The sequence below is a fragment of the Miniopterus schreibersii genome (assembly GCF_964146895.1).
Source record: "Miniopterus schreibersii genome assembly, chromosome: 17".
Lineage (NCBI taxonomy): Eukaryota > Metazoa > Chordata > Mammalia > Chiroptera > Miniopteridae > Miniopterus > Miniopterus schreibersii.
In genome coordinates, this window is record NC_138117.1 from 713,005 (window position 1) to 731,537 (window position 18,533).

Consider the following 18,533-nt stretch of genomic DNA (forward strand, 5'->3'; position numbering starts at 1 on the left):
TGGGCCCTGACCCCACGCCGCACGCGGAAGCCGGCTCAGGCGGAGTAAAGACTGGAGCCCGAGGCCCGAGGCGGCAGGAGTCCCGGGGAAACGCAGGCGGGGCCCTTCCCGGAGGCTGATCTCCGGGGGCGCTTGTGCTGAGGCGGACGGTGGAGGTTCCGTGGTTTGTGTGAATCTCCCCGTCACCCCGAGTGCTGCCGTCAGTGGCCTCTCAGCACACGCAGGCTGAGGGGTCACCCCAAGGCCTTTTCAAGTGTCCTGTCCCCCGACTCTAGAGAGTGGGTGCTGATGCCGCCTCCCGAGAGGCTCGCGTTTACCTGCCGCGGGCAGCGAGGTTTCCGGCATTTACTTACATCTGTGAGGTGCCCAAAGGTTGGCTTCGCCGTCTGGAGCATAAGTTGCTGGGTCACTGGGTCTAACGCTAGAGGAAACCAAAGGAGATAGTTAGAATCTCATCGAAAGGAATTTAAAAAACGGGCAAAAAGAGAAGTTGCCAGTCTTCCCGCATCAACATTTCCACTTAGGAGGTGAAGCCGAATTTCCCCTAATAAAGAATCGATTCGGTGATGCCTCGTCCTAAGTTCGCTCTCAAAGGCGACGCCCGGAGCGCCGGGGAGAACGGTGGCAGGACCGCGCCCCCCGCGCCCCACAGCGTCTGGCTTCATCGTGGGGACCGGGGCCGCTTAGCTCTTCACCTGCGCAGAGGTGACTGGCCACCTGCCCCGAAGCCCTGACCTCACCCGGCCAGGCCCCTCCTCGCAACGGAGGCTGGAAATACCAGGCATTTGGGGGTTCCTTTGTCGTTGTTTTCAGGGCTCCGCGTGCCTGAGGCGCAGGCATGTGACCGAACCTGAAATAGCCATAATTTACCATCCAAACCGCACACTTGCGGGGAGGGGGACATGTTCCCAGCTGCTTGGCCACAGAGCAGTCGGGAGCTTCTCCGGGGGTTGGAAAGGGGGTGCGGGGGGCTCGGGAACTTCGGGGAACCTCGACCCCAGTGTTTAAGACAACCCAGGACGCCTGGCGGTGCGCCCGTGGCGAGGGCCGGGCCACCCTCCCAAGGGTGGCAGGTTCAGCCCCCGGCCGAGGGCAGGTGCCTGGGTTGCGGGTTCGATCCCCGGGCCCAGGGGGGCGCCTGCGGGAGGCAACCAGTCGCGGCGTCTCTCACACCCCTGCTCCCCCCCCCCCCGACTCTCTCTAAAAAATAAAATCACAGGAAAAAATATCCTGGGTGAGAGTTAACAAAACCGCGGGAAGGTCACGCCCTCGTTTGCACAAGGCCGAGCCGCAGGCGGGGTCCGCAGGGGGACGCTGAGCGCCCGGCGTCCACGGGAACGAGCGGGAGGGGACAGAAGGAACCGCATCCCGGCTCAGGGCCGCTGAGCCAGGCCCTTCGCTTTACGACACACAGATGCGCCCTCTCTAACTCGCTGGTTTTTCTCTGCACCAAAGGGTCCTCAACAACGTGTTTACGAGTGTGAACACGCAGTGAAAGGCGGCCCGTGCTCCACGCAGACCCCAGCTCTTAAGCTCAGTCCTCTCCTCGGGCTCATGCAGACTTGACTCTGTTTTCTTCAACATCGGACTATTCGAAGAACCCACCAGCGTTTTCAAGGTAAAGGCGTCAATGTCTGAACAGGCTACGAGACACCCATAGAAGCACTAACCAATCTGTCTACTTAAAACTTGTATTAACGAGCGGGCCTGGGGTGGGTGGAGGGTGGAGGAGCCAATGGGGGGCGTCTGTGATACTTTCAACAATAAATACATTTAAAAAAAATTGTATTAATAAAAAATTATGATGTAACTTCGTACCTTGAAAACGGACGCAAGCTGCTTTGAAAAAAGAATTTAGAAAGCGGTGGGGGGTTTATAGCTCAGCCTCCTTTCATTGTAATGACGGGAACACATCCAAACACTGTCTATCCGCCCAAATTGCGGAGAAGAAAAAGGCAGAAAATACCAAGAGCCGGGAGGGGTCGGAAGTAAGGAGAATTCTCGGGGGCGGACGGGGGAAGGGAAAGTGGGAGCCGCGTGAAGAGTCCTTTTTCGGTTTCTGCCAAAGCTGAACGTAGGCATCCACCATGACCTAGAATTTCCTCTGAGAAGCAGGTCTTCTTGAAATCTCTGCGGTAAAAGGCGTTTACTACGGTGGAAAATGTCCACGGCAGCATTTTTCATAAAGACCCAAATTAGGGGCACCACCAATATCCATCAGCAGAACCGGTAAACAGCTCAGTGTGTTCAGACGAGAGCGTTCACGGCACTAAACATAAACCATCCTGATATCAGCAACGGCGTGGATGGATCGTGCAAGCACAACATTGATAAAGGAGGCCATATACTAAACATAAAGTAAGTTTCCTTATAAAAAAAAAAACAACTTAAAAAAGGGCAAAATTTCTTCACAGAATCGCCGGTGAGACTGGTGATGGACCCTGAAGGCGCAGCTGGGTGGTGCTGATAACGGGAGAGGCACCTAAGGGCCTCTGGGGGGTTAAATGTCTGATTTATACCCTCGTGGGCTGAGGACCGGGGGCCACGGGGAGACAGCACCCTGGCAGGTGACCCCATATGTAAACTGAGAATTGTCTTTAGTGGATCTATATGTTTAATTCGTGTGCTAATTTTTAAATGCACTGAGAATTTATTTTGATTAATACAATGTCACTTAAATTGTTAGTGAATTCATGGTCGCTTTTTGCTATTCGGTATGTTGTTAACCAGCAATTACCAATAATATCATCATAGTAGAGTTGTTTATGAAGCATTTTCACATTAAAAAGGTCTCCCAGACATGAACAGAGATTACAGCCAACGGCTTAGAAGATGTCCTTGGACACAGGTCATTACACGAATGGTTTTCTAAATTCCCTCGTGACTGTAAGACGATCTCATTAAAAGAAGATAATTTCAAATGATACAAGTTTTCAAAATCACGTTTGCAGTTTGGTGCGTCCTCAAGGACTGGCCCGGCCTCAAGTCCATGGAGAAATACATTAACAGTAAGATGCAAATGTTCGGGAATTTCACCTTGTCACTGGATGATTAATCTCCCTAAACACTCTTGAGTTTTATCAGATTCCAGATGTTGGGTGTTTACCGCATCTAGATTTTTCTCTGGTGAAACAGAGACCATGCCTTCTAATATCTCCAGTGGGAACCGCACCAGACCCTGAGATTCTCTGAAACAGCGACCTGGGCGTCTCGACCACAGGCTACGGAGCCTGAAGGCTTCCCTCCTGCTATTGATTTTGTGAGTCGCGTTTCACGCCAAATAATTCTGTACTTGGGGACGGGGTTGCCAAGGGATGCACAGCGTGAGCAACGCTGGTGACGTGCCCTTGTTTAAATTCCTTCTCTGCGTCAGCATTTCAGAACCAAACTTTCCGTCTCGTACCCATCGAGCTACTTCACAAAATCAACATTAAGAAAACTGGTGACCTTACCCCGGGCAACAGTAAACCGTCAGTGACTTATTGCGACGTAGATGCCATTTGTACTTGTGACCCTGTAACAAAATCAAGGGGAGTGGTTACAACCCATAACCTCTCAGTGCTTCTCTCGGGAATATCGCTCTGTGGAGGGTTATATTCCCACCTAACCAGGTCTTTTTAACTAATTCTAACCGTGAAAACACCTATTGCTTGCCAAGCACTTTCCACACACTATTTTTAATCTACAAAATATTTTGTAGTAAAAGTTATTGCCGTACTATTGATTTTTTTAAAAAGGGGCTTCTGTAGATTCAGTGCTTGCTTTTAAAAAATCACAGAGCCTCTAAGAGTCTGAGATTGGATTTGCACGCGGGGCTGTCTCAGCCCAAAGCCCGCGTTTATTTTATTACCTTCTTCCCTCTCCTCTGGGCAACAATCAGTGAGTATATTAAGTTCCCCAGGTAGGAATTCAGACAGAATCATTCGTTTACTTCCTAAATGAACTAAGATGATTTATTTTCCCTTTAACCCAGCGCTGACGTGTGATAGGAACTTTACGACTCACAAGTTCTTTCCTGCCTTTTCCCAGACGTAACCGGGGCCGGTCGATGGAGGAGCCCCTGCCCGCAGCGGGCAGGTGCGGCCCAGGGACGAGCGCAGAAATGAAGCAAAGGCCCCGTTTCAGAAAGTCGCTGCGTCAGGGGAAACCTGACGCCTGCCGAGCGAGGGAAACAAAAGCGAGCCCCGCTGGCAGCCGGGCAGTGAGCCCAGCCGCGGGCAGTCGCCACCCCGTCCTTAGGCGCCGGCAGGAGGACAGGCCACCGTCTTCCCCCAGGTGTGCCGACAGGTGAGTGCAAACGGACAGGCGGACGGACGTGCTCTGGGCCCTGCCGACCCGCGTCCCCCACAGGCCGTAAAGAAACAGCCCTGGAAACAGAACAAGACGTTTGGGGGTATCTTCGGGCCGGCACGGGTCCTGCCGATTGATTTCAAGGAATTTGACTTGAGAAAAATAACTAGTTCTTGGCAAGGAATCTCAATACCATAAATCTCGCCCAGTAAACGGAAATGGGGGTGGGGGGGACTCAATCTAAAGTTTTGTCAAGAACAAGGAAAAAAAGCACTAAATATAGGTAAACAACATTTTTTTAAAGTAGCAGATGGAGGGAGCACTGTGGTGACAAATGATCCACCCCCCCCCCCCGGAAGTGCTGCGGGTTCGACCACATGACGAGGCCACGAGTTCAAGACCGGGCTGTGCAGTCCACTCCTGAGCTCGTCCGGCATCCATGCCCCCCCCGGCCCCCCCCGGGGGCACCCTCCCTGGGCCTGGCCTCCCTGCCCCTCCTCTGGCCCTGGTCAGGCTGCCCCTGCCGGGTCCCCGCGGGCACCTGCCAGCAGCCCACCCGACCAGGGCCCTTGGCTGGTCAGGACTGTGAGCTACAAACTGAACCAAACTCTGTGTCCAGAAACCGAGGCCGTTCACTGTCGAAACAGTGCCGTTCCTACCGTAAGGAGATCCCGGGGGGTGCGGGGAGTGGAGGGGCGGCCTTCAGGGGCTGGGGCTGGCACCCCAATCGCCACGGACGATAAATTCCCCCGCAGTGAAGAGCGTCTGGGACCCAAAAGAACGGCCCTCGCAGGCCATTCGTGCCACGTGGTGCTAGGAACGCGCCTCAACATCGCGGGGGGTCGCTGGGCGGACTCCTCAGAAAGCCCTGCTGGCCGGCGCTCGGTGGGGGTGATGCCGGTGAGGAGGGGGGCTGAGGGAGACAGCAGAGCGGTAATAACAGTAATAATGATAATTAATAATAGCTGCCTATTTTGCACGAGGCTCTATGTTTGGTGATTTATATACAGTAACTCACTTAATTGGCACAAGAATAAAAATACAGAACATTAAGTTCACATTTTATTTCAACATAATTATCTGTAAAACCTCGCTGAGCTTCCCTTGCGTGTGTCCGGGGTTTGTTTACTCGGCTGACACACCCGCAGGTCACATCCACGCACAGTCTTTTTTGAACGCGAGAATTTCTTCCCTCACGGAGCGTCTGGGGCACTAACCACCCTCGAGTTCACCAATTAATGGCTTCACACTGAGATAAATCGAAACCTGGGACAGGATTCTGTCCTGCAGGCTGCATTCAGCGAGGAAGAAAGACGCTCCGAGAATCACCTGGGGAGCATCTGTAAACAGCGGTGCTCAAACCGCTGTCTAAGATAAACGAATGAAACCAGGGTCTCGGGACCAGAACGAAGCGTCATTATTTGCTAAAACGCCCTGTGTGGCCGCCGACCCCGCGGGCCAGCCGGAGGGCCTGGGACCCGGCGAGGAGCCCGGACTCACCGCGAGCTCACCATGTCCCCCGAGCTCTTCCTGCCTCACGACCGCGGACCTTCCGCTTGGATTAGAGCGTGTTTTCCATCGAAGCAGAGAATTTAATGATCGGGCCTCAGTCAGCTTGGACGGCAGCAATAGGGAGACAAATGTTTTCTCTAAAACTCTTATTTTCACTCCTGTCTCTCTCTTGAAAACCCTGAACGACGGCCCCACGAATGATCCGCACAGGGCGCTCTCACGCTTTCCCAACAGGTCCCGGGGTCACTGCTCTTACTCTGAATGTACAACAAGCCGCCATTTAACCAAATTTGTCTAAAATTTTTCAGTTTTCTACCTAGGAAGTCCTTCGGCAAGTCAGTTCTCCGCCCGGGGTTCAGTGGCAGCACCCGGGCCTGGTACCAGAGTCCTCCCCAGTCTTCTCAGCTGCAGAGCAGAGAACTTAGGTCCCGGAGACTTACACAGAGAGGCTTGCGGCCGGAGGTGCGGGGCAGGGACAGGGAGGGGAGGCCCCGCAGGGTCCTGCCGACGACGGGCGCAAGGGGACATGGCTGGGACCAAGGATGCTGGGCCTAAAGGTGCTGGGACCAAGGATGCTGGGCCTAAAGGTGCTGGGACCAAGGATGCTGGGCCTAAAGGTGCTGGGACCAAGGATGCTGGACCTAAAGGTGCTGGGACCAAGGATGCTGGACCTAAAGGTGCTGGGACCAAGGATGCTGGGACCAAGGATGCTGGGACCAAGGATGCTGGACCTAAAGATGCTGGGACCAAGGATGCTGGGCCTAAAGGTGCTGGGACCAAGGATGCTGGGACCAAGGATGCTGGACCTAAAGGTGCTGGGACCAAGGATGTTGGACCTAAAGGTGCTGGGACCAAGGATGCTGGGCCTAAAGGTGCTGGGACCAAGGATGCTGGACCTAAACGTGCTGGGACCAAGGATGCTGGGACCAAGGATGCTGGACCTAAAGGTGCTGGGACCAAGGATGCTGGACTAGTAAAGTAACTAAAAACAAAACACGAGAAAAAAATATATATGGAGTCGTTCCATTTTGGTGGAGCAAGTAAACGGAAATAGTTTTATTTAGTATCCTTAACCTCTAGGGGAAGAAATCTCCTTGACTTAATTAAATAGCTAATCGATGAGGCAGAAGACAATTCCAACAACTAGAGCAAACGTCCCAGCAAAGGAGCAACGCTCCCTCCCGGGGAACAGGTGGGTGTGAAGGTTATAGCAGAGAGATCTGTAATTCCTTTTAGATTTACTGCCTCTCTTGGTCTGAAAAGAATATTAACAGTCGAGTTAAAGCCCCATAAGTCACAGGAGAAACTTTGAGATGTCATGTCGAAGCCTTTGGGCAAAATATGTTCACTGCTTAATGTACTGAGCGTGGTGATGTGGTGAAAAGAAACTTCTAAGACGGAGGATTATGTCGGCGACACAGACACACAGCCCTGCAGGCCCCGAGGCGGGCGAGGGGCGTCACGCTCCCAATACAGCGGAGGAAGGCGGGCTGGGCTCAGGGCAGAGCTGGGCTGTGCAGAGAGAGCCACAGTTTTAGGGAAACGCATGCAACCGAGAGTAAAAATATGCCAAACGGCACCGGAAGGGCCGCGGGGGTCATGGGAATGCCTGTTCCACGCACGTCAGCCTCATGCAGCCCGGAGGACATCGGAAGTGTTTGCTACGCTCCTGACGCCGTGCGGAGTGGGGAGCGGCCACTGGGCATCCTACACGCTCCGTGCCGCTGGGGGTCTCACCCGGCAGCCCGGCGCTAACCTGCCATCTTCCAGGCAGCGCTGATTTAAACAGCCCCCCGCAGGGCAGCAGGTTCACAGGCTCGGGGTGGGTGACTGCGTCCAGTCGACAGATGGCAAAACCCACCCTTGGGTCACGTCTACAAAGGATAGACGGGCCCAGCCCGTCGGCCCACTCCCCGGAGGGCCGCGGGTACCACTCCCGGTCCACGGGCACCTACCTGGGCTGCAGGTTCGAACCCCGGCCCAGGGCACGTGCGGGAGGCAACCAGTCGATGTGTCTCCCTCACATCGGTGTTTTTCTCTCTCCCCCTCCCTCCCTCCTACTCTAAAAAAATCAATGGAAAAAATACCCTCATGTGAGGATTAACAACAAAGAAAACCATGAAGCTTACAACGCTGCCATTATTGGTTATTAATACTAACGTTATAGCCGCTGCTCCTTGACCTGGGAGTAGCGAGCGGCTGGCCCCTGCTCCACCCGGCGGGTTCCTTCGTGGACCAACCGCGATGCGCTGGGCCGTCGGGAGCCCGAGGACGCCGCCCTGGAGAGTCAGCCTCCTCCCCGAATTCGGGTTCCTTCTCCCGCCAGCTGTGGGTCCCCATCTGCTGTCCTTCAGGCCTAGGAAGCCACACTCACTCCAGAGCACTTGTTGGATGCTACTTACGATCCCTTTTCTTACATAATTTCCCAGCTTTCCAGCGTAATTGCCCCTCCAAGACATCTACGCATCTCCTGCCGAAATCTTCCCAATAGATCCCAGACCTGAAAATAGGTGGACAGAGAAGTGTGGAGGCGTCTCCCACAAGCAGGTCAGCGCAGCATTAGGGAAGGAAGCCAGTACCCCAGGGGAGTAGACCTTGACAATTTTCATTCAAATTTAGCTTCTAATACGTGGTGACTATCAGCAACTTTTGTGGGATTTTATATGTGCAGGGCATTTTAAAATAAAGGATTGAAGTTTTTTCTTGCTTATTACAAGGCATTCTGTTCTTTGAGACGTTCCATGGTTTCTAAACCAAGCACTGAACCCCAGAGCCTCCACTAAGCCTCCCGACAGGACATCCCAAGAGGAGAGAATCTGCTTAATTCCTGCACTGAACGTAAACCCTGAGCCTGACGAATTCGTTGCCTTTGGGAAAGACAGCCAGTGTGAACTTTCTCGGTAGATTTACTGGTCACCTTGTCTGCAAACATCTCCAGGTCATCTCATATTAAATCCCCAAGGGCCTGACCCGACGGTCTATTGAGGCTGACTTGGGTCACTGCTGGGTCCAACGTCGCGCTTTTACCTCGAGTCATACCCCACCCTACCCCGCGTGCTGACGGGGGACACGCAGTCTCCTCCAGGGCTTTGGTTATGCTCCGGAAACACGTAACTAAGCAATAAGCTACCCTTAAAAACATTTTGTTGAGATTTTCAAAGTGCATTAATTTTGTAAAAGAGCTGAATGTATGTCTCCACGGTCTCTCGTACATATGATGTTCTTATAACACACTAGCCAAAAATAATTCTAACACTTGTTCTAAAACTTAACACAAGCCTTCTCTACACACACATTCTCATTCCTAAATGTGCTTTGGAATTCTTTCTGAGTGGAAGGCTTCTAAATGTTAAGAACATAAGAATCACCATGCAAAGTCTATTCATTTCATGTCCTAATTTGGGAATTTTTACTTTTTTAAGAAGTCCTCAGAAAATCTTGCATTTTTGTCGGCTGTATGACTCAGGATAGCCCTCGCTAGTTGCTATAACAAACAAACAAACATCTTGGTTGCTTAATTCAGCAAATGTTGACGCCAGCGCAAAGGCTGATACAGGTGTGCCCGGCGGAGCTGTTGCTCTGGGCAGTTCCATCCAAGAGGAGGGCCCGGGGTCCAGGCTCCCATGTCATGTGGTTCCTCCACCTGGGCACACGTCGCTCCCCGACAGCGGAGGGATCAGGAGGATCGCGGGTTTCACGGCCAGGCTGTAATTATTTCCCTCCATTCCACCCACCAGAGCCAGTTACGTGGCTCTGACCTACCTGCAGGGGGCGCTGGGGATGCAACCGTCCTCTGCTCAGGAGAGAGGGGGGGTCAGGGAGCCTTCAGCCTCCGCCCTGCAGGGGGCGCTGGGGATGCAACCGTCCTCTGCTCAGGAGAGAGGGGGGGTCAGGGAGCCTTCAGCCTCCGCCCTGCAGGGGGCGCTGGGGATGCAACCGTCCTCTGCTCAGGAGAGAGGGGGGTCAGGGAGCCTTCAGCCTCCGCCCTGCAGGGGGCGCTGGGGATGCAACCGTCCTCTGCTCAGGAGAGAGGGGGGGTCAGGGAGCTGCAGCCCACCTGCGCCCTGCAGACACTCCTCTGGGGAAACCAGCAGTGAGAACGCAAATCCTTGGGGAAACGTCCTTTTACTAACACTGTCCTCAGGAGGGCCTTGGTTCAAGGAATCAGGTTTTAACTTTTTCTTATTTGCGAATAACTCTGTCAATAGAAGTGATGTTACTGAATGATTTATGGGACACATTTCACTCAATTACCTGCTTTCTTAAAAATATTGAGTAATAGTCAGTATTTAGCAATCAGCCAAGATGCAATATCAGGAATTCTCTAGAAAACACCGTATCTCATGAGGTGGATATAATGCTACGACGCTGATGGATGGAATATTTCCTATATTCTTATTTTCTTAATTACTTTGTAAGGGATCAGTACTTTGTAGGGGATTCGTTTTGCTAAACAATATGTTACCAAAAGATAAAAATACTACACTATAAACACATGGCTAGAATTATCAGAAACTATAACACTTAATCTGATGCAAACTCTTGTAGTTTCTAACAATTAAGCAAGGTTTTGCACTATAAATATTGAAATTTACCAGGAAATACTATGTAATTATACGTTTATGAGATTACACTTGTGACTCATAGATTTGGAGTCTGTCTAAAAATACTGAGACATAGGATTTACACAGAAACTTGGCCTGAAATTTTATGAGAACTAATTCTAAAACAAGTTTAAGAAATACAACATGTTCATCCACATTTGAGTTGGTTTGAGCTTGACATCTGATTAATATTGTATTGTCTGCTAAACCAGTGAGGCTCTCGGGTGTGGCTTAGGAATGTCTCGGGTATTAGCCAAAAATGTATAATAATTTCCTTTTATTTACAGGCAGTGACGACTGTGAGGCAGACAAGGCAGTTTCTAAGGGAGATAACGCACGACCTATAACTTTATATGAGCTGTTGTGCAGATTTCTTGCTGAAAGTAAATTCATGGCTACGCATCACATAATAAGACTGGATGGAAACCTCTGGAGGTTAAGGACTGAAACTAACCTAATTATTGTTATCAAAGTGCTTCACGGCCCAGGAAGCAAGAGATACATCATGTGCTGCGCTGGGATGATGCCTTAAAACCAGGATTCTGCCCGGCTGCCTTTCAAATGGCATCACCTGTAGTCAGGGTCAACTACGTATCTCAGTATCACCTGTGTGGCTAGTGGCTCCACCTGGGCCCCGGGAGCCGGTACGTCCATCAGTCTCAGTCACTAGAAGTATTACTGGTATTAATCATCACCTTCAGAAAAGTCTAGTTTCCAATAGCACGTCCTGTTTTCTTGAGAGAAAAATACCAAAATCTAAGCCCATTCCTTTAAAAAAGATACGTAAACTCTACCTTTCTTTATTATTAAAAGAATTAATCCATCTACCATTTCAGGTACTTGATACAGTAATAAATTTTTAAATTTATATTCTATCTACTATAGAAGAGACTCTGATTCAAGGTAAATATGTGATGATAGCTAGAAACTGATGCAAGTAGCAGGAATGGCGAGTAGGGAGAGAAAGAAGAAATAATAGCGTGAGTTTCCCTGGGTAAAGGAAGCTACAAAGATTAAAGGCAAAGCTGACGTTGTTTTTCTGCGAATCTAGGAAAAGTGGAAAATATCATAGACTGCACTGTCCTCAAGAAATTAAAAATAGAACTACCATATGAGCCAGCAATTCCACTTCTGGGTATTTATCCGAATGAATTAAGGACACTAACTGGAAAAGAAACCTGCGCCCCTGTGTTCATTGCAGCATTATTTACAACGAGCCAAAGACTTTCTCTTAATCAAAAGCCTGGTAAACCAGATACTTCACTGTAGGTGGGTCTGTCAGACGGTTTGAAAGCCATGAGTATATTCTTGTCGAAAAGATCTACCTCCCAACACGTCCAGCCAAGATGTGAACACGTGTGCACGTTAAACACATAGCTCGTGGGTTATTGTGAATGTTTGATGAGATAACGTCAAGTCCGTGTACGAATGCCTGGAATTTAATGAATGTTCCAAGATTTTAAACTGAATCAGCTGAGAACCAGAGGTAGCGCATTTCATAACAAGGTACTAATTTGTTAAATAGATGAGAAGAGCTAGAAATCTCCGAGGTCCCTCACCCATACTGAGGGTATAAAATAGTTGAGAATGGAGATTGTTAGAGGACCATGAAGAAGATTTCTCGGAAGAACCCTGTTGTAAGCTTCAGGGGCTGTGATGGGAGATCTCTCTGCGTCACTCCAGCTGGAGTGAGAGCCCTCGACAGGAGCACCTGGAGGGCTTCCCGCAGGCGGAAGCCTCACCACACCACTGTCCGACTGCCCCTGAAAAACCTACAGGTTAGAGGCAGGCTGCTTGACTGCTGACAAACAAACTATGTATGTGGCTCAAAGTTTGCGGAGCAAAAATGTGGAGTGTTACCCCATGAAGACTTTGCTACACAGCCAGGTGCAGACTCATGCATATAGGAGAGCCCCAGTGGATGGAACCCAAGAGGGCTGCACTGGGGATGGTGTAAAATAATATACGGAAAAACAGATATAAGAAGTGTAATTTTTCAGTCAAAACTTGATCCAACAACCACAAAACAAAACAAAAATTTTACTCAAATTAACTTCCCTTTTTTCCTTTTAATATTATTAGTAATGATTGAAAAAAAAATAGGGGATGGCTCTGGATTTAAATTGTCTTTCCTGAAAGGAAAAATTCCACGTCCACGGTGACATTGGTACTGTTGACCTAAGCAAAACGTCAGAATCAAAAGAGAAATAGTACTTTTAAGGGTCACGCCTTATTTTTAACTTGGAAATGTGTTTTTATATCAAAATTTTATCATAAAACCAAAACAAAACACAAAGTGGGGAAATGGAGGCCTATTTACTGAGGCAAATTGCTCAGGAGTTTAAGCCCCTCTGATGCAAACTGTTTCCCAGGAGGCAGCTGGTCATCACTGGCCTGGCAGAGGGGAGGAGTGCTGATGTGTTGGGAGGTAGATCTTTTCGACAAGAATATATTCATGGCTTTCGATCCGTCTAACAGACCTACCTACAGTGAAGTATCTGGTTTACCAGGCTTTTAAGAGAAAGTCTTTGACATTCTTCCTGTTTAAAAACGAACAACACTTTCAGGTAGTTTCTACTGCACCAAGTGAGTGAACAGAACCCTAATTTAAACGAAGTGGGGAGGGCAGAAGGGGGAGCTCTGAGCTCTAGTCCATCTCAAAGAGATAAGGGGCTTGTTTGTGACATTCCTCCCAGTGCCCTCCTCCCTAAACAAAACAGCTTCCTCTCCCGTTTCAGCAGCCTGGCTCCTGGCCCCCGTGGTTTCGTGGCCCCGACTGCAATTCTTAGTTGTTCCTGAGTAAACCCACTTGCTAGAGAGATCCTCGGCTGACTTTTTTCTTAGGTCAACAGTACCAATGTCACTGTGGACGTGGAATTTTCCTTTCAGGAAAGACAATTTAAATCCAGAGCCATCCCCCCCCCTTTTTTTTAATCATGTGTGGTTGAATGAGATATAATTAATAACAGAGGTAATTCATTTTTTACTATAAAATGCAATTCTTTCTCATTATAAGAATAGCACACTTGTCTTAATGGTAGGATGAGAATTTCAGATATCAATAAAATTAAAGTAGCTGGAATGCATAATTTTAACTTAATGACTTAAGGTATCAGTTCTGCACCTGGACAGAAATATATTACCTTCATAAAAATAATAACCTGGTAAACTGCATCCCCAGTGGCACTGATTGAAAATAAAGTATATTTATATTTGCTTAAATTTAATAATAATTCTGTCCTCATTTTTTATTTAGATGCTCCAGGTAATGTCTGAGAAATATGTACAAAGATCACAAAACCAGTAATTTCCTATCTTCTAGAAGTTTACGACTAAGTGAACAAAGAAAGCATTCTTCCTGGCGTTTCAAATATTGAAAACTAATTACTGCACGCCTCTGCTGTGACTGCTGAGATAGCTGTGTGTACGATCCTCCAGGGAAAGCAATGGACTTCTCTCCGGTCCTTTATGCTTCTTGGATTCTGCTCTAACCATCCCCAGGTATAGGTGTAGTGAACGCATTGCTCCCATTAGGTATTTACTAATGACTGTGGATAAACTGAAGTGTTTAAACGATATTGGCTCTTTCATATGATTTGCATGGGAGCAAATAGAGAGGATAGCCTGTATGCTTGAGAAAAGATATGCACTTTGTTCTTTCAGGAATACATTTTACAATTCTAAAAAAAAAAATCACTCTACTTAACCACCTTCAAAAGATTAGGGAGAGCAGGTGCCGGAATCCACGTGTGACAGGATTCTGTTGGAACATACGGGTTTCATTTCATTTTTGTTTACATTTAACGGACCACTTCAAATGTAAAGGATGATTCCTGCCCTGGGCGGGGGGGCTCGGTTGGTTGGAGCGTCGTCCGCACACCAAAAGGCTGCAGGTTCGATTCCCGGTCAGGGCACATACCCCGGTTGCAGGTTCGATCCCAGGTCGGGGCACATACGGGAGGTAACTGATGGGTGCTTCTCTCTCTCCCTTCCTCTCTCTAAAAGATCAATAAAAACGTATCCTTGGTGAAGATTAAAAGGACTCCTAACGCCAATGCAACAGAGCAGCTAAAAACAACACCGTCTGCGTAGCAAGATGGCAGAGCCCGGGTGTGCTCGTGTCTCTAATTTAACATTGTCACTCATCTTCAACTCGGCATCTTTTAAGGCACATTTTGCTTTCCCTCGGGTCCTGCCCTACACTGTCTCATAGAGATGGATTCACATTTCAGATGATAAAAAAGCGGAGTAAGTGGAAACAGAATCAAGTCATATGAAGACGCCCATAGAAAGATCATCTTTGTTCCTGTGTGAAAACGAGCCAACCAGCAAAAATTAACTATTAAAATTTTCAGGAAAACTATTTAGCTTTTGACATATTTTTTTCACTTTTTTGGAATAAACTATAAAGTAATTAGAAGGTAGAAACGAGGAGCCGGCGAGAGTCCTCAAGCCTGTTTCCGCCGGCGGCGCTGAACGAATCCCCGCAGTGAGTCAGTAGCCCTACGACGTGGGTCCCAGAACAGAGTGTAGCAGGCACTTTAAAATATGAGCAGCAGAATCGCAAGTCAAGCCTACACCACCCCATCTACTTGAATTTCGCGTTTCCAGATGGCAGAGGAGCCTCGACGACACGCCTGGGAGACGCGCTCTGGCGTGTGAAATGTTAATTTACATAAAGGAGTCGGCCGAGTGTTTGCCTTGCACCGGTTAACATAATTAGTCCAGGAAGAGAGGAAGCTGGCCCGTATCGGGCGAGAACGTTGTCGTCTTAATTGGCAGTTGGTAATTATTTTTAAGTGATATTTACTTTGAGGAGGGAGTTGTCTCTGAATGCCACAGGAGGAGAGAAAATTCATCAGCGCTATTTCAAATGTATAACTTCGAGGATGAATACGTGGACTTGAAGCTGCGCCAACGCCGAGCTAAGCAGCTCGAGGGAACGCACTTTCTGAGAGACATGCGAAAAAATACCCGAAATGCAGGATAAGGGGATTCGGTCAGATCATACCTGGGGGCAAGCAGAGGCATCTTTCTAACTGAGTTTATTTAAAGCAAATGTCTCACCCGTGTTCATGCCTATCAGTCTCTTGTTTTTTATTTAGCCCTTAATCAGTGTCTGACGCTTCAGTTTTATGGGACATAAAATTATACTTTCCTTTATTACCCTATTACGTTCTGACGTATTAACCCCAATTCATTTATCCTTTATAGTTAATTGCATGTTTGAGTAGTTATGATGTTTGAGGGTCAGAGACAGGTAACTGCACGGCCTTATTTAAAGTGTTACTCGAGCTCTGAAAACTCGGACGAGGCTCAAACCCAGCCACCGGCCTCCGGAAACGCGTGATCTGGACGTGGGGTGGAGAGTGGGACGCACTTGACCGGAGCCGGGAACAGAAGCGATAGTGTGAGAGATTAAAAAAAAAACCAAAGATATTCTAGAAAAGGAGGGAGAACTGCTATTGATGGGAGCTTGGAAATCAGTAATTTCACATCGGTCTTTGAAAATATTTCTCCTCTATCCTAAAGGAGCACGACCACGTCGGGCAGAGCCCAGAGCGTGACGTCTGGGCCGCGGTGTCTCCGTAACGAGCACACCCGCCTCTCCTTGCTCGGACACCCCGATTTGCCTGAGAAATAGGCCCACTCTCGTCAAAAACAGATAGAGCGGCGCAGGGCCGCCTGTATTTACCGCGCAGGTCCTTGTCCTCGATGACAGCCAGGACCACCTCTTCCCCGGCGATGACCGTGCAGGTGAAGGGGGCCTGCAGGAGGGCACTGATCTCCCCGAAGGACTCCTGCTTCTGGAGCTGACCCATGTAGACCAGTTTGCGGATTTTCTTCTGTAAGAGTACAGACGAGGGATGTTCAGCGAAACCACGTTCATACCACGGAAAAATACTGTTTCTATCGGAAACGCCGTTAGCAAATCAGTTCGGCGCATGGTACATATGTAAAATAAATTTGCGATTTCATGCCGACTGGGGAAAACGCTTCCTTACACGTGCGTTTGAACCGTATTGTATTCTATTGACAGACAGACACCTTCAGCTCACCTGCGGCGACTAAAAGCTCTGTTGTTCAGTGACGTTGGCTAAGCAGATTTAAATTAAGACTTTAATCTGCCGAGAGGCTTGGGAAATAAGGGACTCGTTCCGTTTTCCAAAGTCCTGGGACGATTTTGTGAGCACAGCTCAGCTCAGCACGTTATCGCTGGAACGGGGGTGAGCTGGGGGGCGGTAAGATTATAAAGAGAATGAAAGAAACAATAAAATAGAGGGTAGCCCCGAGGACAGGAGGGTGACGGGAAGCCAGAGGGGTCAAAGCCAGTATCTACCTTGAGGGCCTGTCCCCCTTACAACCAGCGCGTCTCCGCCCCGCCTGCCACGGGGGCAGCAGCGTTCAGCTAGGTCCACAGACGGACCCGAACGCACTGAGAGGCCTGACGGGGGGGCGGCCACGCCCCAGCTTCTCCATCACCGCGCGGGCCTGTGCTGCCCCGTCCGGGGCTTCACACAACTGGAGTCTCACCGAGCTCACGCTCTCGGGCCTGACGCTTTCGCCCGACCCACCGCGGGCCCTGAACGCACCACCGGCTCTCCTCACCGCGGCGAGGCCTTCCACGCGGGAACACGCCCCGTTCCTGTCCGCTCAGCGGTCAGCGGCCGTGTGGGTTACTCAGAGTTTCTGGCTGACGGGGGATCGTGCGGGCCTTTCCCTCGGCGTGCAGCCTCCTTGAGCGGCGAGGTGAGGCTGCTGGGCCGTGTGTTAGGCGTGTTCCAGCCGACATGCTGAGCTTACAGTGGCACTTGGGGTGGTTTCAATGAGCAGCTCTGATGAGAGGACACTGAGCGTCTTTCTCCGTGCTCGCTGCTCGTTCAGCACATTGGTGATTATTGGTCCACTGGTCACGACTCACGACTCAATGGATCTTACAATGGATCTTACGTTCCAGTATCTTACAGCCCGGTGAGGAGGGGGCAGGAAACCCAGCCACACACAGGCAAGAGCACCCAACAGGAATTTCACGAAAGACGAAGGTGTCCAGCAAGCACGTGAAGGATGCTCGACACCCTTCGTTCACCAGATGGATTCGCCCATTGAAGAGAATACGTGCGTTTAAAACTTACCACTTTTTTTGGCGATATTTTCAGGAATCCTACGATATTTCTGTAAACGTTACAATGTCCAGAATGAATATAAGCCACGAAAGGGATTATATTTCCACTTTCCACTATCACTGAAAACAAGAGAGAGGCTTGTTATTTCACACATTTTCCTCTGCAAAAAAAAAAAAAGTTATTTTAGATGTTATGACAATAAATCGACATTTAATCCACAACTGTAAGTGGTGAATTTCTTAATGGAGGCCGGGTTGGAGGCAGTGCTCAGCATGGGACAGGAACCGTCCGGTGTCCATTTAGAAGCAAACGTTGACGAGACTGCGAGGTAGAGACCACGGCCTGCGGCGGGTGCACCGCTGGAGGAGGGGAAGAGGCGCGTGGGGCGACCCGTGTGTGGCACTCGCTGACCTTCGCGGTGTAAATATCCCCCCCGTGGCCAGTTTCAACCTGCCAATGGTTTGACGACTGGCTGGCAAAATCCCCGAGTATGTAGCAGTCCCGGGCCTGACCCGGAGCCCCGTCCGGCCCTCTCCTCGCCCCAGCGGGGTTTGAAGCGAGGTCTCTGAGGCCACGCTGGGCGGGTGTCCAACCCCACTGCCACCTCTGACCTGACCCCAGATGAATTATGTCAATTCCAAGCTCAGGTTTTTCACCTTGAAAATGTCAAAACTAGGGAGGAGTCCCGGCCTGTACTCAACGTGAGGTAATTAACTGTATGTAAAGTGCTGAGCATGGCTAATATCATTATTTTTTGCTCAAATTTGTGAAGCCCACCCTAAGACCACGCTATACTTGGTGGCGAACTGGATAAAACCTTTATAACTATCCAGGTGCCTATTAACAAGCAACTGGAATAAAAACCTCCTGGTCTACACAACATTTTAAATTATCAACATAATTTAATTTAAATAATAAAATCAATTAGGCATATAGAAATTAAAATTGCTATTTCAAATTGGCTTTTTATTTTGTTCATTTGGAAGCATATCGATATTTTTCC

The 18,533-nt window shown here is 49.4% G+C and overlaps 1 protein-coding gene across 1 annotated transcript in view; it reads right to left on the reverse strand.

The window, feature by feature from the left end:
* Positions 1-18,533, reverse strand: part of CNBD1 (cyclic nucleotide binding domain containing 1) — a gene marked incomplete at its 5' end in the record, with an annotated part of 77,222 nt that overhangs the window by 18,936 nt on the left and 39,753 nt on the right. Inside the window, 3 exons of the mRNA XM_081116491.1 lie at positions 318-421; positions 16,102-16,252; positions 17,540-17,649. Coding sequence (XP_080972617.1) covers positions 318-421; positions 16,102-16,252; positions 17,540-17,649 — 365 coding nt within the window. The remainder of the gene's footprint in view (positions 1-317; positions 422-16,101; positions 16,253-17,539; positions 17,650-18,533) is intronic.